Raw genomic sequence first — 24,770 nt, forward strand, 5'->3', positions numbered from 1 at the left:
ATGGCCTTTATAGGCCTTTGACAGTTCAGCGGGTGCACAGCCGACTCCGGTGCCCGTCCACTGAACTGAAGATCTGAATGATGCGCGGTGACATCGGGACGCATGCCTGATGTCACCGCGCGTCATTTTACGTGTTGGTGAGCAGGGCCTGCCCCCGTACACTGACCCGAAGATTCTGGCCAATGTTTTGATTTTAAAATTCTCATCCTTGTTTTCGAATAGCTACATGACCTTGCCCATCCTTATACCTGTAGTCTCTTCCAGCCCCAAAACCCTCGTATCTGTGCTCCTTTAATTCCGGCCTCTTATGCACCTCCAATGATAATTGCTTCACCATTTGTGGCCATGCCTTCAGTTGCTTAGACCCCAAGCTGTGGAATACCCTCCCTATTAGCTCTCTGGCTCTCTACCTCCCTTTTCCTCCTTTAAGATACTCCTAAAACTTACTTATTTGACTCAGCTTTTGTTCATCTGAGCTAATGCCTCCTTACATGACTCTGTGTCATACTTCGTTTTATAATGCTCTTGTGAAGTGCCTTGGGACATTTATTATGTTAAATTTGCTCCACCAATATAAGTTGCTGTTATTGTTGGTTGCTGTATGTGCATTTCTCTTCTTGTAAAGCCGAGGGATGTTAGTGCTAGGGAATGGAGTGCTTCCAGTTTAGACATCCCATGACAGCATCAGCCATCAACAGCTCAAGTAGAGCTTTGGTTCTTAGTATCCAGAAATTTTCCAATTGCAGAATGTGTAATTTGCTTTGGAATTTCTCTCCAGTGATATTTGCTGCTTATATTCTTCCTCTGAACAATTCTTATTGTAATTTATATTGGAACAAATAATTGATGTTGAAAATTCAAACAGTGTCACCTGACACCAATTTTTTTTAACCTCCATTGATTTGTTAACTCCCATACATTTCACAGTTTATACCATTTCACACCTAATGCATTTCACTCAGCAGGCAGGCCTTTCAATTATCTAAGCCCTATTGATCTTGTTTTTTTTAAATCAACTGGCTTTGCAGAAGTCTGAATCTAATCTTTAAGCCTCAGCCACTATGTTTTAAATATTTAGAGCGCAGGTGTTTAAAGATTTTATCGGTTTACATGGTGAATATTATAAAAGCATGCTTTTTCATCATTAACATTATAGAAAAGCATATGCTCATTTGTTTCTTGTGCTCAGTAGCCATTATTGAATGTAACACCAGCTAGTAAACTCAATCTGTCAACAACAATAGGCTCAATGCACTTTAAGCATATTGGCCTAGATTTTACGGTCAGTGGCTAACAAATAATGCTTGCCATTCATTACGCTTACCGCTGCCCACAGGTTTTGTGGGCTTTTAAGCAGCAACTTACCATCACTGTGTGTCTGAAACAGTGTGATGCCTTCCGCAGGGGATCTGGAACCTGTGTGAATAGCACAAGCAACAGTCTGCCTCCTCAATCAATCTAATTGTAAATATTTTTTCTGTGACATGCAGGTCTAAACCAGGAACTGTACGCTTGAATATGAAATTCAATGTAAAATTATGTGAAATAAAGAGAGAGTAAGAACAATTTATTGAGGGAGATGACAGGCAGAAAAAGAAAAAAAAAGCCCTTATTAAAAATACCCAACAGTAATTTAAAATCTGAAGGAAGAAAATTCACTTACACTTGAATGAACAGCATCTAACTTTTTTTGACATACTTAGTGGGTATCTGGTGGGTAAATACTACAAATGTATGCTTTTGCATGTTTTGAAATGCAGAGTCTCTTGCCAAGGTACCAATATAATGCAGCTTGTGGAAGAGCAGGGCAAATTAGACAGCACCTTCTTAATTTCCGCATTTAACTGTGCATGTGCAGACACCAGAAGTTGCTGTCCATTCTACTCCTTAATAATGGTGAGCACTGTCAGCTTCACTGTTATCTTTATTGCAAGTACAGACTATTAAGAGTGACAAGATAAATATAAATTAACATAAAACGGCAATGTGAATGATATTATATACCTTAGGTTTTTGCCTACCAGACCACCAGATGTAATCTTATAAATACTGTTACTTTAAAAATAAAATAGCTCCAGTTTAGCTAGCTGGGCTACAAATCTGGCGAGATAGTTAATTATTAAGTGTCATCTATTGCTGCACACAACTGAGCAATACGTGAGAAATTCAGATGCTGAGCTCATTAAACTTTGTTGAACAGTTTAAAGTGCTCCATTTGTTGAAACAAAAAACACAGTTTTGTAGAGTTTTTTTTTAAAGAGAACAAATCACCAGCCCATCTCTTGTGGAATAGTCCATAGAATGGCAAGCAAAAGTAATTTTCCCATAATACATTAGTCACACTGGCAGTACAGGTATGGGGTTCTACAGAGCATGAAGCTCCATCAAGTGGTGGTAGTGTGCAACTGTGGGGGCAGAATTTTCCATGCCCGCTGGTGTCAGGCATCATGGTGGATGTGAGCGGACAATATGGCGGGAAGGTCAAAAGTCGGTTTCACGACGTTGTGAAACCAGTCTGCAATCGTCCCGTCCGCTCGTCAATGGCGGGCTGCATTTCCCATCGCCACACATTGGGAACTTCAGTGTAATACACCTGCATATCATTATAAGCCCAGCTCGCTGGAATCATCCCCTCACACTGGATCATCCAGGCACGTTGGCATGTTTCATAACCATACATAAGCGACGTGCACCTGGCAAACTGCACTTTGCTCGGGACTTTGAGGCTTGTCTGCCTACCTTGCTTCAGGCAGCACTCACACTCCTGAGCGCCAGGCTTCACAGGCAGCACCACATCACTTTTAGGTGGGGGGGTGCTCACAAGCGAGACCAGCCTTAAGGTGGGGGTGGCTTTTCAATGGCTGCAGGGCTAGGGCTTGCTTGGTGAAAGGGGACAAGTGACCTTAGGCAAGGGAAGAGGCTGCAGGGTTGGGCATTACTGGGGAAGGTGGGGGTATCCCAGTGTGTGTGCATATTGTTCTGTACAAGTGGTCTCAAGACGATGAAGGCTGAGGAGGCATTATTCAGAGATGAGTCCAGATGGCGATGTAAGGGTGTGTGTGAGAGTGAGTGGTGATACCCCTTGAGCTGGCAGTGAGTGAGATGCCAGTGAATATGTGATGGGCTTGAGTATGTGAGTTTAGAGTGATGGGATGGTTGCCTTACCCTAGCAGCATGATCATTTATCCTCACTGGATATCGTTTATTCTACACTGGATGACAAACCTCTTCTATGCAGTGTTGGCACTGATCACCCTCCCAACGCCTCCCAAGCTGGAGTGGTGAGACTGATGGGCCTCCTGCGGCCAGACCAGGGGTAGAGGACATTGCGGCAGGCTCCAACAGTGACCAGAAGGCGTCCCAGGAAAGGGTAATTGAATTGGGGGGCCTGCAGTCTTCTTGCCTTTCAGGACCATGTCTTCTGTGCAGCACTCCCGGGTTGGAAGCACCGAGAGGTGTGCACGTAACTGCACTTTAAATATGGACCCCGGCATGTGGGAGCATGGAGGTGATAGCATGGTGGGTGAATCGGAGACCACCCGCCAGCGAAACAAAAATAAAAACAAAAAAACTGCGGATGCTGGAAATCCAAAACAAAAACGGAATTACCTGGAAAAACTCAGCAGGTCTGGCAGTTCTGTCGAAGGGTCATGAGGACTTGAAACGTCAACTCTTTTCTTCTCCGCCGTTGCTGCCAGACCTGCTGAGTTTTTCCAGGTAATTCTGTTTTTGTTTCGCCAGTGAAACAATGTGTTTCCTGGGAATGTGTGATCAATAAGACATGAAAATCTGCCATTGCAGCCAGCAGGTAAAATGTCCAAACTCCCCCCACCACACCCCATACACCACCACCAACGCCTCCCCACCCCTTCCCCCCCCACCTCACCCCCCCACCCCACCCAACCCTCCTCCGCTATTGTACTCAGTATAAATCTGGAACAATTTCACCCTGGGTGTGAGCAGAAGTGGTGGCAACCACCTGGGAACTGATCTCTAAAGAGATAAAAACTTGACGGTTTGCCAAAATAAAGTCAGAAGAGCTTAAAATAGCTAAACTTGACAGCAAAAGTGACAACCAGAGAGAGAATAAACCCTTGGGCCTGAACTTTACCTTTGCCAGGCATGTGTGATCGGCAGGCCTGGGAGAATTAACGGCCAGCCAGTGTGAATCGCATGCTGAAAAGCTCAGCGCTGCCAGGGTGTGGCACTAAGAGGGTGGGTGATGACTTTTCCCACGGGCATGGGTGAGCGCTGCGAGAAAGAGAACTGCCTCAGGGACTGCAGACCTGAAAATGTGAAAATAAAGGTTTAAAAAGTTGGAAAAAAATGTCCATGCATCACAGTCAATCACCTGAAAATGTAGCTGATAAAAGTGCTGTCCACGGATATTTATTTCTATTTCATTTCATAATGGAAATTTCATCCCACCCTTGGATGAGATTTGATGAAAAAAGCAAAGGCTGCCTGGCCGATTTGCCCATCCGTCAACCATAAGGTTGGATGGGCCATGAAAAGTTGGAGACAATCGTGCCGTTAATGGTCTTAATTGCCTTCTTAATTGTTGACAGACGCGCCTTCGACTTTTGAGCGAAATATTGCGTGAGTACACGATGATGTCGGGACACTAGCCTGACATCTTCTTGCGTGATTTTACCCCCAATCGGGTTGGGTACGCGCCCGCCCATGGGACGTAAAATTCAGCGTTTGGAAATTGAAAGCAGATTCCAAGAAGTGGAGATTGCCAATAGAATTGACCTCTGAGAGGAAAGTGCACAGAAAAGTTACATGAATTATTAACATAGAAGGAAAATTGGAGCAACGGAAAAGGAAAGTAGCAAGCAGTTGTCCCTGATGCACAGTTATTCAGGATGAAAGTTGGAAATGTTTCCAGACTCCTGGAGCTGTAAGATTGAATGAATTTTGCTGCTTTAGTTGAGGGTTATCTGAATATGCTGTTTCTGGAGCTCCATCTCATTGTAGAAGTGTGTAACTGCAGGACTGACCTATGTCACATTGATCATGTCCAAATAAGACATGCACAATATGGGTCAAATTTTATGGCCCCCTCCCACCAGCTGGATTTTATGGTCTCGCCGAAATCAGTGGACGTTTGAACGGCTCGCCACATTTTCTGGCCCAACCCCCACCGCTACTGGGTTGTAAAATTCTGCCCTATGTATATCTTATAGATATTCAGTGGATATTTCAAAGTACATGTTATGCCGAGGGATTCTTCAAACTGTGGACTAAAATGTTAAGGAATCTATATTGTTATGAAACTGACTTTGGTTGGACCTGCTACACATATTAGCCTTCAGGTGCTATTTAGTTTCAGAAGTCCTGGCTATAGCTCCCTTTACTCTGCCCTAGCAAGGTACCTCAGCCACAAACACAGTGTCTCACTGCCTGCAGCAATGTGGCATTTTTCCATTTCCCAACCTAGTTATTCTGTGGTGCCTTTGAATGAGATTGCCAATTTAATGCCAAATTAAGGTTATTTTTAAGCAGTGGTCCAGGGTCAACTGGAACATGATTAAAATGTTAGCATAAAGATATAAGACATAAGTGTAATACTAATAATGCATAGTGATGAACTAACTGATTATGATCTCATGGTACTTTTTCGTTGTGAGCTTTCCTGCACCCAAAAACTGCAGTTCATACTTTTGTCTGTTAAATATTAGTACATAGAGGGCAGGATTTTATATTTCCAAGTGTCTTCCACTTTTATGTCCAGCATTAGCTGACACAGGGCACCTTGTAGTGTGCCCAATTAGGTAGACTTTATCCTGCATCCTTCAGCCCAAAATGTTGGTGGCAGTGTGAGCCGATAACAGTGGCAGCAGGGCATCTGAGCTGCTGTTGAATAACGAGACCCACAGTTTATCTCCTTAACCAATGATATTTAAGGATCAAGAAATAAATAGAGAAAGGACTGAGGAAGATTGAGAATTAGGATGGGTAAATTTAATGTTAAATCAAGTACTGAGAGGGAAATAAAGCAAAATACAAGAGGAAAGTACATTTTTTAAAAGTAATTGCATGATTAAAATCTCCAACAATTCACTACCTGAAGGAATGCAATTTCACAAGTCTAATTGTTTGCTTTCTGGGCCAGAAGTGTTGATTGACATTCATTATCAACCACCATGTCTTTAAAAGGGTACCTGTGCTCTTAATTACTAATCCTAACTTACTGTGGTGAGTTTAATGGACAATTTATATGTCAATACAGAAATCTCATGAAACTCCTGAGGAGGTGGAGGATCAGATGCCATTTTCACAGGTTTTTTCTTTCTGACCACCATTTTTTGGCTGATTTACACTAACAGTGTGCATTGTTCACAAACCATTATCTTCTCAGTAATTTCTGGTCCATCATAAATATCAATTTGCAATTTAACACGGTAAAAGAAATTGTGTTGAATTATGACAAAGAGGACATGAGACTGCAAAGGGATATAGATAGCTTAAGTGAGTGGCAAGAATTTGGCAGATGGAGTATACTGTGGACTTGTCCACTTAGGCATGAAGAGTAGAAAAGCAATGTATTATTTAAATGATGATACATTCCAGAACTCTGTGGTACAGAGGGATCTAGTTGTCCTGGTACATTATTTTTAATTCTTTCACAGGATGCAGATCTCGTTGGCTAGGCCAGCAATTATTGCCCATACACAATTACCCTTAAGGTGATGGTGAGCCGCCACCTTGACTGCTGCAGTCCATGTGGTACACCCATAGTGCTGTTAGGAAGGGAGAAAGGGGAACATGAATAACAAAAAGTTAGTGTGCAGGTACAGCAAGCGGTTAGGAAGGAAAATGAAATGTTCTTGTTTATGGCAAGGGGAATGTAATGTGAAAGTAGAGAAGATTTCCTACAGTTATATAGGATGTAGGTAAGACCACACCTGGAGTATTTTGTACAGTTTTGGCCTCCTTATTTAAGAAAGGACATGATTGCATTAAAAGCAGTTCAGAGAGGTTCATCCACCTGATTCCTGAGATGTAGGGGCTATCTTATGAGGAAAGGTTGGACAGGTTGGGCTTGTATCCATTAAAGTTTAGAAGAATGAGAGGTGATCTTATTGAAACGTATAAAGATCCTGTGGGAGAGACTGGAACTAGGGAAACAGTCTAAAAATAAAGGGTCTCCCATTTAAGATGGGGATGAGGAGAAATGTTTTCTCTGAGGATCATTAATCTGCGGAATCTGTGAATTCCGTGACATAAATACAAATTTTGTTGACGTGGTGAGCATTAAATTAAACCCATGGGATATATATTTAAATTGTTTTGTTCTCCATGTTGAAACATTATTTTAATGTCTTTATTATTCTGGATGTCCAGGGTAAATTGTCAGAAGAAGCAGCAACTTGTGAGGAGACAGCAGCAAACATTAACGCAACAACTGATAAATATTCAAGCAGTGTAAGCAGCATTGCGGAGCAAGAAAAAACATTGCACCTTTTGGAGCGATTACGAGCACTAGAGGTAAGCAAATAATGAAGTTTGTCTCCAGTAAGTTGTATCTATATAGAAGCGAAAGTCTTGCACCAAGTTACTATTTAGCAAATGAGAGAATTGTCCTTCATATTTCAAAATGTCACATGAAAAGTATCTATTACCATGACCTGATGAACCCAAATAAGGAATTTCTGTTAAGTTAGCCATGGCAGATTTGTTCAAATATAGATAGGCAGCAATAGCTATCACTTATGCACACAAACCCAACCAACCAATCTAGTTACTAAATTTTCAAAGCTACATATCAAGTTCCCTATATGACATATGAAATAGAGAGTTAGATGAAGTAGAAAAAGGGGGCTTATGACAGATGTCAGGCTGATAATACAAGTGGAAACTGGGCTGAACATAAAAAGCTCAAAGGGAAAATGAAAAGGAAATAAGAGATGCAAAGAGTGAATATGAGAAGAGACTGGCAGCTAACAGAAAAGAGAATCCAAAAAACCTTCTACAAGTATATAAATGACAAAAGTGCAGTAAGAGAAGGAGTGGGGCCAATTAAGGATCGAAAAGGAAACTGCTGCATGGAGCCAGAGGGCTTGGCTGAAGTACTAAATGAATACATTGCTCTGTCTTTAACAAGGAAGAAGATGCCACTGAAGTTACAGTTCAAAAGAAGGTAGTTCAGCGACTGGATGGGCGAACAATTGATAAAGAGGAGACATTAGATAGATTGGCTGTACTTAAAATTGTTATGTCAACAGGGCCAGATGGGATTCATCTGAGCATACGGAGGGAAGTAAGGGTGGAAATTATGAAGTCACTATTCATAGTGTTACAATTCTCCTTAGATACTGGGGTGGTGCCAGAGGACTGCAGAATTAGAAATGTTACACCCTTCATTAGGGAAGTGGGTAAGGAAAAACCCAGCAACTACTGGCCAATTAGTTTAACCTTGGTGGCGGGAAAGATGTAAGAAACAATAATCTGGGACAAAATTAACTTTCATTTGGACAAATAAAGATTGATTAAGGAAAGCCAGCATATATTTGATAAGGGAAAGTTGTGTTTAACCAATTTGAATGAGTTTTTTGATGAGGTAGCAGAAAGAGTTGTTGAGGGTAATGTGGTTCATGTGGTGTACATAGACTTCAAAAAGGTATTTGATAAAGTCCCACAAGATAGGCTTGTGAGCAGAGCTGAATCTCATGGAATAAAAGGGATAGTGGGAGCATGGATATGAAGTTGGCTGAGTGACAGGAAACAGAGTATAGTGGTGAACGGTTATTTGGGCTGGAGGAAGTGAGAGAAGTGAAGTTCTCCATGGGTTAGTATAGGATCATAGCTTTTCTTGATATTTAGGTTTGCAAGGCCTAATTTCAAAACTTACAGATGACACAAAAATTGAAAATATTGTGGCCTGTGAGGAAGATAGTGCTAGATTTCAAAATGGCATAGACAGTCTGGTGGAATGGATAAACACATGGCAGATCAAATGTAATGCAGATTTATTTTGGTAGGAAAAATGAGGAGAATCAATAAAATAAAGGGTATAATTCTTAAGGGGGAGTGCAGAAACAGAATGACCTGGGAATATTTGTGCACAAATTGTTGAAAGTGGCAGGGCAGGTTGAGAAAGGGTGAAAAAGGTATATGGGATCTTGGGCTTTATAAATAGAGACATGGAGAATAAAAGCAAGGAAGTTCTGAGGAACCTTTATAAAATGCTGGCTCTACCTCAACTAGAATATTTTATCCAATTCTGGGCATGAGATTTTCAAAAGGATGTGAAGACTTTAGAGAGGGTGTAGAGAAGATTTACAAGAATGGTTCCACGCATGACAGACTTACATGGCTGGTCTGGAAAAACTGGGGTTGTTTACCTTAAGAGAAAGTAAGGTTGAGAGGAGATTTACCAGAAGCATGTGAAATCATGAGGGGTCCAGACAGAATGCATAGACAGAAACTATTCTGAGTGGTGGAAGGGTTGAGAACTAGAGCATGCTGATATAAAGTAATTGGTAAAAGAACCAATGGTAACGTGAGGAAGACCCTTTTTTAAGCAGTGAGTGCTTCGGATCTGAAATGCACAGGTTGAGAATATAGTGGAGACAGATTCAAAAGGAAATTGGATAAGCACATGAGGAGAGAAAATTTGCAGGGCTATGGGAAAAGGATGGGGGATTATGATTAACTAAGTTGCTGTTTTCAGAACGCCAGCACAGACACAATGGGACAACTGGCCTCCTTTTGTGCTGCAACTATTCTATGAATAATTACTGTTAACTGAACCAATCAAATCAATCTATCAGTTTATTCAAGCTGCTTTCAGCCAGCATTTTCTTTCCTCAATAGATCAGGATATATGATTAATAATAAAATGTGTAATGCAATAGATACATAAAAATGAATATTACCGAAAAGAGAGACATGTTGCCACAGCTTTTCAGCTTGCATTCATCAGGGCATATGCAAGGATGCTAAATTTCAAACAATCTCAACAGTAGGTACTACAGATTGGTTAGCAAGTCAACTCTGATTGGCTGAGGTATTGCCATGGAGAAAATAACAGTGAACTATAGATTCCCCAAACTCCTGGGTAATTCAAAAAAGATTCAAGGCTTGAACATAATCTTTTAGTTTGTAGAGAACAAGTTTATGAGTATGAATGTGTTGCCCAATCGTGAAATCCCATCTAACAGTAGACATTTTGTTTTGGGATTAGACCAAAATTTCAGTGTAAATGTGAGCAATACAAAGGTAGATCTGCTATGATTTCAAAATGAGAATTTAACAGCTATATTCTGGCTCTCTTCCACAAATAATTGTCTAAGTAGATTTTTTGGCATGATTTACCTTAAATATATATTGTTTATTTTATTATGACCAGGTGAGGTGGGGTTAAATGGCTCCCTTCTCTGCCCTTTCCTTGTCTGATTGTAACAGGTGGTTTTGTTTGAAAAGGATATGCTTGCCAATCCAGTGAGTACTTAACAGTTTACAACTAGTAATCAAAAAAAAAACAATAGGACAGGTTTTCTTAAGTTTAACAAAGAAAGTGGTTAGCTTTATTATACTTAGATCAGTTTAAATGAAATAATAAAATATTTTTAACGAAGACTTTCACACATGTGGCACACACGCGCGTGCACATACTCGAAGTCCACACATACACAAATACAGATTACAGAATGAGGAAGGATATGTTGTTCAAATTAGAGTCCATAAAAGTTAAAAGGAATTCACAGTCTGGTAGTTTGGTGACTTGCTGGCTTCAGGAATCTGGTAGTCTTCTTGCTTTCACTCAGTGGTCTTCTGCTTTCAGCATTGAGGCGATTTAAAACTGCAGATGGATGATCTGTCCATTCTTCTGGAGTCACAGTTGTGGAGTTGGGTGATTTCTTTAAAACTGCTGTCTGCTGCACATGGAGAGAAAGTTAAACAATAGCTAAGAGGGCTTAAAAGCCTGCAGGTTGGGTGGAGAGAGAGAGAGAGGAAGGATCTCTCTCAGCTGATTGTCCTCAGTTCTGCTGAGAAAGCATGTGCTTCAAACATACAAAGGCTTGGTTTGTCCACCACTGCCGTCCATCGTCCTGGGAAATCGTACTTAATGATAGCACGAAGACACACAGCCAACTGACTAGTAGTTCAAGCATGATTGTGTATTCCAGTTGTAACTTGATTAGCCCAGGTCTGAGAATTCCTCCTCTTAGCTAGGGTCCCATTGTTCAAATGATCAGGTTTGATAGTTTGTCTCCACCTAGTTTAGTATCTGGGTGTTGGAACATGAGATATGGTTCATTCACATTGTGCTGAGGCCATTATCTTTGATGGGTTTTTGTCGACATGCTGTTTCCATCTCAATGGAGTTGGAATGTGGAATGAAGGTCAGTAATGCAAATTAGGTAGCCATCTTGGGCTGTGAGATCAAGTCACTCTAGCCACTTAAAAGTCTGCTTTTAAAAGTTCAATTCATATTCCCAGCTGATGGATTAAAAATATTATTTGGCATAAAGCACATCTTCATGACAATATATATAACACAACTGACATAATACACCTGCCTTCCTGCCATAGAAGCTAAATGTAACATATATTTTGATACTGACATGGTAAATTTTGTGAACTTGTGACATCTGAATTGAACCGCATGGGTGGGAATATCTAGTTCAAATTTGGTGTGAGTGTCTGCTGTATTATTTCTGGTACAGTTCCTGTTGCTAGAATGCTGTCCATTATGCTAGTTCTATCCTTAATACTTTTACTATAATGAGAAATAACCATAATGTGCCTCAATTCCAAACAATGTTTCACACAAAAAACTTCTTAAATGCTTAGATGCTTTGTTGATATCACACAATAGACAACAGAACTTTTCATTTGTATAGCTACTTAACACAGGAAAAAAAAGTGCCCAAGCTGTTCTTCACAGAGATGTAAGGAAAGGAACAGTCATTTTATGTGGCTAACACTTGTATTATATCATTTGATGTTGCCAAGAATGGATAATGAACTGTATGGTCGGGTGTGGTCAGACGCTATAAGTTTTATGTCTTGAATTTCTCCTATTTATACTTCACAAGATAATAATTACCCACAGAAATAAAATGTATAATTTAATTAAAATCCTCATTACTAAGCATTACTAAAATTACTGAGATGGAAAAGAAACCTAGCTACATGTTACCTTCATTGGGATATTTGGTTATCAGCTTTATGGGAATGTTGAAACTGGATAAGTGATGGTTGTGTCCTAAAATTCTCCCCTTGATTTTAAATAAATGCTTTCAACTTGACCGAGTGGTAGCACTCTCCGCTCTGAGTTCTTGGTTTGTGGGATCAAGAAACATTCCAAGGACTAAAGCAGACAATCTAGGCTGGTGCATCAGTGCAGTACTGAGGGAGTTTGTGCTTTTGGAGGTCCTATCTTTCAGCTGAGACGTAAACAGAAGCCTTAGCTGCCTCCTGTGTAGATGTAAAAATTACATGCATCATTCAGTCAAAAGCAGGGAAGTTATCCTAATATCCTAGCTAATATTTATTTCTCAACCTGCATGACTAAAGCAAATTATTTGACCATTTGTCTCACTGATGTTTGTGAGAACTTGCCTTGAACAAAAATTGGTTTGCTGCATTCCCCTGCATTACAACAATGATGATAGGTTAAATGTACTTCCTAACCAATTAAGTGCCTTGCAATATCCTGAGGTCATGAAGGACACTATTTAATTGCAATTTCTGTCTTTTACCTTTGTTGACATTCAACATAGCAAACATGCAATTTTTTGGTTAATCTGCATGTCTAATTTGATTCATTCAAATGGAAATTAAATTACTTCCAGGGAGTAATATTTTGAGCTACCATATATGAGTCATCTGAGATATGAAATAGAATAAATGTGTTATGCTTGAGAGAATGGGCGACTTTTGACCTAAGCCTTTCATAATTAGCAGGATATCTTTACTCCATATCTGAATCTGTTGCCGACTAAGGGCAGAATCGTCCGGTCCCATTGGTGGCCGTCATGGCAGGCATGAGCAGACAATATGGTGAGAAGGCCAAAAATCAGTTTAACGCTGTTGTGAAGAAAGCGGCTATGGACTTGGGAAAGCTTGTCAAAAGTGAGCATTCTTCCGCAGCTGAGACCGTTCAGCTGCAGCTCCATTGACAAGTTTGAAGTTGGGCCTGTGAAGCTTTTATGCCCATTCAAGCAAAGCAAAATCATGATTGTACCACCAAATGCTCCTCAGGTGCAGACTGCAAACTAATGTACATTTTAGGGGGCAGCAGAAAAATTGGTGGACTGGGTAAGTTGCAAAATCTCCTTACGACAGGTGGCCATGGCACAGTTACTGGTGGAGGTGCTCAGAGCCCCTTGCAATGTCTTTATTAAGGTTTGGACCAATATCCATCATGGTTCATGCTAACAGTGCAGCCTTGCAGTGTGGGTTAGGAGAATGCTTGCGCCTGAGCTGAGGCCACAGCGTGCAGTCCAGTGGGCGAAGCTGCCGCCAGTTGGAGCTGAGGTGGGTGGGGTTTCGGACAGCCATAAAACACACTACATGCTGGCGATCCAAGTGGTGGCCAACACTCTCCTGCATGCGTGAAGGGGCCTTCTGACTTAACCAAGAGAAGTTCTTAGGAGACCTATGCCAACCCATGAGTCTCCCTCTTTCATCCTGCAGGACGAGAAAATCAGGATCATGGAGCCTGGTGATTTATTGGTATACTTCATGACTTACAGGTAGCATAGAGGAAGAAGAAGAGTGCGGTGGAGGCACCTGGCTCAGCAAATGGAGGAGAACCTCCCCCAAGATGAAGGGGTGGCAGGGCCTGTTGCACACGCAGCTGAATTTCCACAGAGAGCCATCACTCGCAGGGCCTCTCTAGACCCACAGTCTATAGATGGTGTCTGTCAAACGTGCAGTTGACTGACAACCAGTGTTGCCGAAGACTGTGCATGTCTAGGGAACTGGTTGGTCACATCTGCCACCAGCTGCATGATTTGGTGCCATGGGGACATGGAGGGCATCCACTGCCAGCGACCATGAAAGTGACTGTGGCGCTCAATATTTACACCAGTGGCTCCTTCCAGGGCTCCACAGGTGACCTGTGTGGGATCTTGCAAGCCTCCATGCACAAGTGTGTCCGGGAGGTCGCAGACGCCAACTTCACAAAGGCATAGAACTTTGTGCCTTTTGCCCGGGATCAGGAAAACCAGGAAGCAAGAGTGCTGGGATTTGCTCAGGTCTCTGGTTTTCCACAGGTACAGGGTGCCATTGACTGCACTCACATGATGCTTAGATCTCCATGGCAACAAGCAGTTAACTATATCAACTGCAAGGGCTTCTAGTTACTGAATGATCAGCTGATCTGCAACCACTAAAAACGCATCCTACAGGTTTGCGTACGATTCCCAGGGATCGTCCATGACTCCTACATCCTTAGCAGGGCTCAGATCCCTGACATCTTCCAGGGTCCGGAGAGGCTGCAGGGTTGGCTCGTCGGGGACAAGGGCTACCCACAGAAGACGTGGCTGATGGCGCCCATGTGGTGGCCTCAGACAGCAGCAGAGCAACAATATAACGAGGCTTATGGCGCGACCTGGTCTTCGGTGGAGCAAATGATAGGCATCTTGAAAATGAGGTTCCGGTGTCTCAACAGGCCCAGTACAGCACTGCAATACAGTCCCCAGAGGGTGTCATGCATCATTGTAGGAGGAACTGGCTGAGGAGGAGATGGAAGAGCTGCATGTCCCCTCCGATGAGGAGGATGTTGAAGGGGATGACTGTGTTGAGGTCCCCGAAGGCGAGGATGCTGACGATGAGGCCATTGCACTGGCCAGATGAGGCAGGCATGCTCGGGAGGCCCTCATAGCTGCAAGATTCATGGAGGATGATGACACGATGTGGTGAGGACAGTCCTGACGTTCTCACCTTGCATCTACCTAACATTTGACTCCTGTGTGCCTAATGGCAGTGCACATACCCTCAGTACTCAGGCTCATGTCATGGAGACGCAGCGAAAGCCCTAACAGTGTCATTAGATTCCAGGAGGATAATGACGACATGCTATATGGACACTCCATAGATCTTCACATTGCCTCTGTGAATGTCTGACTCCTTTCTGGCTGAGGGCAGCTCACTTGCACTCTGTGATCAGGGCTGTATCATGGAAATGGGGCTGTGAAATTTCAAGTGTACCTGATCCTTTGTCAGCCTTCAGCATCTGACACCTTCAGGAGCACGGCATCACTGGTCACAGATGCTGAAGAGATGGGAGGCCAGCCCCACCTTAAAGGTGCTGAGAGCACACAGAGAGAATGACAGAACTCTGTGACAACTGCCCATGACATTCTGGCAGCAATGATAGGCACCATCGAGGTACAGGCATCACTAATGTGTCCAAAGAGTGTGAAGCTAGACCATCACTTTAATCTGAAGGTTACACACTGCACAAGGAAGAGGCCTTGGACTGAGACACCTGCCTTTATCTTGTGTAGGAATCAAGGTTTCACATCCGAGTGACACAAACACTACTCATTATAACAAGCAGCCATAGGCAAGGAGACATTCTTGGGAGTTTATTTACAATAGTGAACATTTTGTACAAGTAATTAACACTCGTGCCCAGGCTGTGCAACTACATCTTCTTAACCTTATTAACCCTGCTGCTATGACTTGGTGCATCCCCAACCAACATCCACAGCAGTGGGGGAGGCAGCCTGCTGACTGTTACGTCCTGTCCGTGATGAGTTTGGTATGCGTCCTGTGGAGGGCTGAAAGTTGGAGGGCTCCGGCCTGCTTTGGGTGTCCTATTGTGGGCCGGCTGCACTCTCCTCGGCCTGTGGAGCTGGAGCTGTGGGTATCACAGGAAAATGGGATTTGCATCAACTGGACATTCCTGGAGTCACCTGCTGGTCCTCCTCCCTATGCATGCCCGATGATCCCACTTGACGCCTTGAGGAGAAAGGGAAACTGGAGGGAGATCGAGCTACCCCACACCCCTCTTGCATTGACACTGTTGGAAGCTAACCATGGCGTCAGCAATGGAGTGCAGCCCGCACAACAGTGCAGGATTGATGTCCTGGACCAAGGTCTCTATGGCGGCTGCCATCATACCAGTGTTGGCCTCAGTGCATCGGCATGCAGGTGCTATCACCTCGGGTTGAAGATAGACGGACTCCTCCATTGTGCCTTGCAATCTGTGGCGTGCACCAGACATCCCTTCCCGATGTTCCCATGATTGTCGCTGCAGCTCCAGCTACTGATTGAGGACCAAGTCCAGAGGCTCATCATCTGACTTGGACTCAGCAGATACCTTGCCTCCAGCTGTCCTCCGAGTGCTGGCGGCCAAGGATATCCTTGTCTCCGCCTGCTGTGGAACAGATTGTGTGCTCTGCTCAGCAGATTGTGATCATGAGGCTACTCTACGTCTAGGACCCACCAAGATGTGTGTCACTGCACTGGTGGAGTGTGTGGGTAAGTGGGGTGATGGCTCTTCAATGGTGCTGCCCTCAGGGTCTTCATCTGAGGTGCTCTTGGTGCTGGGGTTGGTGTCAAGGGTGCCTGAGGGTGACGTATCACATGTGCCTTGTTCAGAAAGTGGAGGTTATTTGTACTTGGCAGCCACATTGAACACCGAACAGTGGACTCAGAGTAGCGTTGAGAGAGGTATGATGTGGTGCAGGATCCTCATGTGGGTGTTTGCCGCCAATTTCACTGTCACCACAGGAATGGTCCATGTCCTCTCCGGCCAGCTCTATTGAGGACCTTGATGTCCGGCACTCCACCCCTGGTCTGGCACCTCTCCCATTGATTATGCATGATCTTGTCCTGCATAAAGACAGAGATTGTGGGAAAGGTTCATGCCAGGCCAAATGAGAAGGATACCAGGCATGCGTGTGTGCTGAGTGGAGCCTTGGATGGGATGAGAAGCCTCTCTCCAGAGGAAATGAGGCCAGATGGAGATGTGAGGGTGTGTGTGAGGGAATGAGTGGTGATGTTCCTTGAGCTGGCAGTGAGTGTGATGCCAGTGAACATGTGTTGGGCTTGTGAGTGGGTGAGTTGAGATTGATGAGATGGTTGACTTACTCTGGTTGCACAGATGAGATCATTCATCCATTTTCTGCGCTGGACGACCAACCTCTTGTGTGCAACATTGGCATTGACCACCTCTGCCATCACCACCCAAGCCATAGCGGTGAGGCTGATGGGCCTCCTGCGGCCAGAGTAGGGGTAGTGGACATCATGGAGGGCCTCCACGGCATCCAGAAGGCATCCCAGGGATGTGTCACTGAATTGGGGTGCTGCACTCTTCTTGGCTTTTGGATCATGTCTTCACTGGAGCAGCCCTGGGCTGCGAGCATTGAGAACTGTGTGCGTGACTGCAGTTTAAATATGCCTCCCGGTTTGAGCAAGTGGCAAGGTAATGGCATGGTGGGCAAATCAGATGCTACCCGCCAGTGATCCGGCAATTTTCCCGTAACTGCATAATTTGAGGCGGGAAGGGGGAGATAGGGCCTGAAAACCCAACATTGTGGCCGGTGGGTAAAACATCATCTTTCATGCCCACTACTGCACTTAGTGCAAATCTGGGACAATTTTGCCCTAAATTATTGCTTTATTGTTGCAGCATACCACTAGCAGGATAATAGAGGCTGAACCAGATGGATCATGGACGTTTCTCATCTATCAGTTCCAATATTCCTATGTACCACTTACGTACCTAGAAAATCTGCTCTAACAACTTCCTCCACATCCTGGAGCGGGGAAATGATCATAATATTTGTTACATACCTGAAAAAAATGATAATTCTGCTGATATAAAATTTCAACAAAAATGTGTATTATCACATACATTCAGTTCAAATATACAATAAACATGGCCAGAATGCTTTATATGAATAATTAAAATTGTATTTTAAATCACTAGAAATCAATAATGCTGATAATAAATGTACATTACATACCATAAAACACAGCATCCTCTGACTGAATATGCCCAACACAATGTGAGATCACAATGGTTATGAATGAGAAACCCACTTGGTCCTTATTAATTCAACAATCTAGAAGTACCCTGCAGTCCCCAACCATTTGCAGCATATGGTGGGCCATAATATGGCTATATGAGCAAACCTATCAGCCCCCGACATTGGTTAGACTTGTCTTGTTCTTGCGTGGTTAGGGTTTAAAATGTTTTTGCAAAGCAAATTGCTGAAAGTGTGAGCTGAAACTGCACAGCAGGGGAAATTGGGAACCTGGGACCTGAGTGACCGGGGCAAGCAACTGAGTATTGCCTTAACCAATTAGATGAAAGGGTTATGAGACTAGCAATGCAAGGACTGAGATGGAAGCTTATATTATAGTGGATTCAATACTGAATCATGTACAAAAAGAGAAGTAAAAAGAGAGGTAAAAAGATTGAATTTAATTACATAAAATATTTAGCCCAATATGTTCCAGAGCTCATGTTCCACTCCAGCCTCCTCCTATTATTCCTCATCTAACTTTATCAGCATAATATTCTATTTACTTTTCTCTCATCGACTATCCAGCCTCCTCTTAAATGCATCTATACTATTTGCGTCAGCCACACGCAGTGGTGACAAATCCCACATCCTCACTGCTCTTTGGGTAAAGAGGTCTCTTCTGAATTTATTATTTCCAGGCGATGATCCTATATTGATGCCCTCTAGTTTTGCTGTTCCCTACAAGTGGAAAAGCTCTGTGCCGATTCTGTTGAAACCATTCACATATTTAAAGACCTCAGCTAGGCCATCCCTCACCCCTCTATTTTCAAGAGGAGAAAGAACCAGCCTACCTGCCCTTTACTCATAGGTATAACCATGTATTCCTGGTATCATCCTCCTAAATCTTTTTTGCACCTTCTCCAGTGTCTCTTCAACCCTTTTATAATATGGCAACCAAAATCATGCACAATACCCCCAAGAGTGGCCTAATCAAGGTTCAATACAAATCTATCATAACTTCTCTACTTATCAATTCTATCCCTTTAGGAATAAACCCTGGGGTTTCGTTTATGTTTGTGTTTTAGCGTTGCTGCTTTGTGATTTGTGTATTTGCCTCAGCTCCTTTATTCTCCTCTAACTCATTTAGTTTCTTAATTTACAAGTAATATATGAGCTCCTTATTTGTCCAGCTAAACTGTAATGCCTCACACTTAACTGGTTTCACTTGCCCATTATACGCACATTCTGAAAATTTTTTGATATCTTACTGTAAGTTCTTCGAATTCTCCTCAGTGTTGACTAGCTCCTCCCACCAAGACCAACTCCCCCCCCCAAAAAAAAATTGTGTCATCCACAAATATAAAAATTGTGTTTTCCATTAGTATCATTTGTGAACAACGATGGTCTCAGCACTGATCCTTGTGGAACCCCATTTTTAATTGTCTGCCATTCTGAATAGCTAGCTACCTTTTACCCACTACTCCATAATTTCTATCTTTCAGTCAGTTATTTATCCATTCTGCCACTTTCCCTCTGCTTTCACATGCTCTGACCTTACTCAGTCTATTGTGTGACACCATCCACTGCATTTTCTTTGTCTATTCCCTCTATTGTCTCTTCAGAGAACTCAGTAAGGTTGGTCAAGCAAGATTTTCCTTTTAGGAGTCCATTCTATTAGTTATTTTATTTTTTGGTCTGTGGATAAATTTTCTATTTTCTCCTTTATTGGGGATTCCATTATTTTTAGTTCTCATGACCACTGAGAATAGCATGCGTCATTGAGGCAAATATTTTGTGATCATAAAAAAAGAATGTGCTAAATAATCCCTAGCCAAATGTAAGTTAAACCAAAGCTATTAGTTGGGTATTATAATCACCTTGCTGGTAAATCCACAAGTGTGATTGGCATTTCTCCCCTCAGTTTGTAGGAAATCCCATTTTATTTATTGTTGCAAATTTAACGAAATTGTTTTAGTGTCATTTCATGATGGTTAACATTCCATAGCTGCTCCTTCTTTTAAAACAGGCTTTTTAAGGCAGTTGGATATTAATGAGTAGATTGAACCAGCATGGATGTTGGGTTTCCGCCCTTTCCACTTTAGCTTGCTATTCATTAGAATTTGGGGGCCTTAGTTTAATAAAATAAATCAATTTCAATAATATGACATTTTTAATCCTAGTTCTACACATGATGTATTAAGGACATTTATTTACATGATCTACAGGTTTCAATGGATGAATAGGGACCTTTGAAAAGGAAAAACAAAGATAAACCATCTAAAAAGTGGAAATTTAAATACACAAGAACACAACAACTAGGAGCAGGAATAGACCATATGGCCTGTTGGGCGTGCTTTGCCATTCAATCAATCATGGTTGATCTTGGGCTTCAACTCCATTTTCCCACTTGTACTCCATATCCTTTAACTCCCTGAGAGACCAAAAATCTATCTAACCCAGCCTTAAATAAATTCAACAATGAAGCATCCATAACCTTCTGTGGTAAAGAATTTCAAAGATTCACAATCCCTTGAGTTAAGCAATTTCTCTTCATCACGGCCCCTTATCCTGAGACTGTGTTATGACGCGGCAGATGATGTGTGCCAGGCCGATCAAATCCAGGAGGGAAATCTGATTACGTGGTCACAATGGTTTTGCAATTTGTATTTATTTCAAGATGCGTGCCCTGAATTCAGTAGTAATAAGTCTACCAAGACTTTAGAGATATTTTAGAAAACTAAATTAAACATTTATTAACAAAAGAAAATATTTCAGACACATACATAGTTCTACAAATTACTGCTATAATAACTCCTAAAACCCCTAATTAATCTGGCTTCCAAAGACTTATTTATTCTTGTACTCAAATTCCCTTGCAATAAAGGCCAACATGCAATCTGTTTTCCTAATTGCTTCCTGCATTTGCATGCTAGCTTTCTGAGTTCCTTGTACGAGCATACCGAAGTTTCTTTGAACATCAACACACCTTTTAAAAAATATTCTGCTTTGCCCTTCTTACAGCCAAAGTGAATAACTTCACACTTCCCTACATTATACTCTATCTGCCATCTTATTGCCCACCCACTTAACCTGTCTATATCTCTTTGCAGATTCTCTATGTCCTCCCCACATCATTTCTTCTGACCTAACTTGGTATCATCAGAAAGTTTTGATACATTACTCTCTGTCTTTTCATTGAAATCATTAATATAGATTATAAATAGCTGAGGCCCCAGTATTAATTGAGGCGTTCCACTATTCACTGCCTGCCAGCTTGAATAAGCCACATTTATGCCCACTCTCTGCTTTCTATCCATGCTAAAATATCACACCCAACTCCATAAGCCTTTATTTTCCTTACTAACCTTTAGTGTGGCACCTTATTAAATGCCTTTTGGAAATCCAGGTATCCTGTATCTACTGTACCCCTTTATCTACCTTATTAGGTACATCCTCAAAAAACTAATAATTTTGGCAACAGGATTTCCCTTTTGTAAAATCATGTTGACTTGTTCTAATCATATTCTGCTTTCCTAAGTGCATTGTTAAGACTTCCTTAGTAATAGATTCCAGTATTTTCCAAACAACTGATGTTAGGCTAACTGGCCTGTGGTTCACTGTTTTCTCTCTCTCCTTTTTTGAAAAGCAGTGTAATGTTTGCCAACTTCCAATCTCATGGGACCACTTTGGAAACTAAGGAATTTTGGAAATCATAGCTAGCACGTCCACTATCTCTGCAGCTACCTCTTATAGAACCTTAGGGTGTAGACCATCTGGTCCTGGAGATTTGTTGAATTTCAGTCCCCAAGTTTCTCCAATACCTTTTCTCTGCTGATATTAAATTCCTTAATTTCCTCACTCTTTTTAGCCCCTAGTTTACTGTCTGTTTCTGGTATGAAACTTATGTCTTCTGTTTTGAAGGCAAACACAAAATATTTGTTCAGTGCCTCTGTCATTTCTTCATTCCCATTATAATTTCTTCTCTGTCTTCTTCTAGGGGATCAATGTTTACTTCAGCTACTCTTTTCCTTTTTTATATGCTTAAAAATCTCTTTTTATATTTCTGTCTAGTTTACTTTCTTCTATTATTTCCCTTTTTATCAACTCTAGCCTGTTCTGCCTTTTAAACCAATATTTACCCCATATCCCTTCATATCTTTTTTTGACAGCAATCTATCAACCCCAAATTTAAAATTAACAATTGACCCAACATCAACTCTCGTGGTGAAAAGAGTTCCAAACTTCTACTACCTTTGTACAGAGATCTTTCCTAAAATCACTCCTGAAAGGCCTGGTATTAACTTGTGACCATGTTCCCCAGTCCCAGATTCCCAATCAATGGAAATAGTTTCTCTCTATCTATGCTATCAATTCCCCTAACATCTTCAAAACTTCATGCAAATCACGGCTTAATCTTTTAAACTCCATAAATCTTTTCCTGTTATTTAACCCTTGGAGTCCAGGCATCTTTCTAGTAAATCTGCATTGTACTGCCTCCAAGGCCTAGGCATGGTGCCCAAAAGACAGCATAGGGCTGAGTTCCCCCCCACCCCCTCACCTCCCAACCATTGAGGGGATTGTGCGGGAGCGGGCAGGTGCACCCCGCCATTTTACATGGGTGGGCCCAGTTAAGGCCTGCCTAGCATGATGCACACCTGGAAGTGCTGAGCGCTCCTTGTGCGGGCAGGGCTGGCTCTCTGAGTCGGGGCCTGCGCTCTATCGCGCATGTGCGCAAAAGAGCGCAGAACTCTCCCTGAGGCACGGAGGTGCGTCAGGGAGATTAGTTTATGTTCTGAATAATTTAATGAAGGAAAACAAAAATTAAGGACATGTCCCCTCATTTGAAGCTATCACATGAGCTGGAACATGTCCATTAATTTTTTCAAAATGTTTTATTTAATTAATGAACTCTTCATGAAGCCTCATCCTGCCAGGAACACCTTGAAAAGTTTCAGCTGATTAGAGATGGATTTGTAACTAGTAGATAATGCCTTAAGGTTGGACGTATTCGTAATAACTTCAGTTACTTTCTTAATGGCTTTAATAGGCCTTTGACCGTTCGGCAGGTGTGCAGCCGACTCGGCTGTGTGCCTGCTGAACTGACAATCTAAATGACGTGAGATGATGTTGGGATGCCCACCTGACATCACCCTCCATCATTTTACGTGTCAGTGAGCGGGCCCCACCTCTGCTCACCGACCAGAAAGTTCTTCCCATAATATCAATGTGCAATATCAGTTGTATAACCGTAGCATAGTTTCTAACTTATATTCCGATCCTCTAGATTTAAAGGCCAACATATCATTAGCCTTTGAAACTATTATTTTTCCCCTGTCCATGACATTTTAATGATCTGTTTTAATGATGATGTGTACATGGACCCCTAAGGCTCACTGGACCTCCACTGTCTCTGGCTTTGCACCATTTAGAAAGTACCCTAAATTATCCTTCTTAGATCCATCGTTGATGACCACACACTCATCTATGTTGAAATCCATTTGCCCTCTTTCTAATTTTATGCTTCAATCTACACTGCTTACTGTGCTGCTTATCTTTGTGGCATTGCAAACTTGGATATGTGGCTCTTTATTCCATCTAAATCATTAATAAATTCGGTTGAGGCTCCAATAGAGATTCCTATGGAATGCTACTAGTTACATCCTGCCAGTTAGACTACCTGCCCAAGCTCTACTCCATGACTCTCACCACTCAGCTAATCCCTGAAATCTTCTAACCATGTCAACATTTTGCCCTCAATTTCATGAGCTTCAGCTTTACCTAACATTCCTTTAGGAGGAGCTTTATTGAATGCTTCCCAGAGGTCCATATAACTAAACATCCATAGACTATTACTTAGCCATCTCTTCAAATTGCACCTGCATATTTCTGTTCCTGCTCAGGAAATTCCCTCTTTTTCTGCAGATTCCATGCTCCTAGCATGTAGTCTAAATCTCGCTGGCACTGCACATCAATGCCATTCTGGAAAAATCCAGACCAGTCCCCTCTTTGCCCTGCAAATCCAAAATGCCCTGGGTAAACGCACTGGCACTGCTCCTATGACTCCAGGATAATTTCAGCCCTTTATCAAAGGTGAAATGTTTGTCACTTCTTAACAATTAAGAATACACACACACACACACACAACGCATAGCTATCTGCTTCTGAACCCCCAGCTTCCTGTGTAAAAAAACAGAAGGTTCTTTTATTCCTTATTCTACACCAGAGCGCAATACATCCGGGACTTAGCACATCCTACTGTCAGGTTTTTTATATAACGCTTTTTAACTAAAATGTCCTTTTGCAAAAAAGCATAAACATTAACACAAACATCACAGAAGGATTATTGTATTTTGCGGTCAAGGAATGCAGCTGTCTTTGAAACATCTGTTATGCATGTTCATCAGTGCATATAAAATCTGCTTGTTTATAAAACAGTCGGACTAATCTGAGACGTGATTTTTGAGGAAAAAAAAGCTGTGTACTTACTGTGTTTCTGGTTTGGTACAAAGTGTCTTAATTTTCTTAGTCTTTACGGATTATATAGTTTAGATAAAATTCTCTGCATTAAGCTGCATTGCAGTTTATTTTATATGCAAAGTAAAGTTATTTCTTCTTGTGATCAGTTATTGACTAATTTGCATTTTCAGCTTCAAGGTCAAATTGTATCCCAAGTACAAAGAGCCTACTGTCATCTTGCAGTGCATTATCATGCAAAGCATTCAATAACTAATTTAATTGCATGCCTTTCATTATTATGATTTCTGGAAAGGATTATTGATGCACCTGAAGTTGTTACATCAACGTTCTAAACTGATCTTGTCAAAAATA

General features: G+C 42.0%; 1 protein-coding gene across 5 annotated transcripts in view; it reads left to right on the top strand.

The window, feature by feature from the left end:
- Nucleotides 1-24,770, top strand: part of LOC121284922 (nck-associated protein 5-like) — a 716,253-nt gene that overhangs the window by 441,493 nt on the left and 249,990 nt on the right. For all 5 annotated transcript variants that reach the window (XM_041200836.1, XM_041200840.1, XM_041200841.1 and 2 more), the window contains one exon: nt 7,351-7,494. In XM_041200836.1, coding sequence (XP_041056770.1) covers nt 7,351-7,494 — 144 coding nt within the window. The remainder of the gene's footprint in view (nt 1-7,350; nt 7,495-24,770) is intronic.

This window comes from Carcharodon carcharias, chromosome 12 (genome assembly GCF_017639515.1).
Source record: "Carcharodon carcharias isolate sCarCar2 chromosome 12, sCarCar2.pri, whole genome shotgun sequence".
In the NCBI taxonomy this organism is placed as follows: Eukaryota; Metazoa; Chordata; class Chondrichthyes; order Lamniformes; family Lamnidae; genus Carcharodon; species Carcharodon carcharias.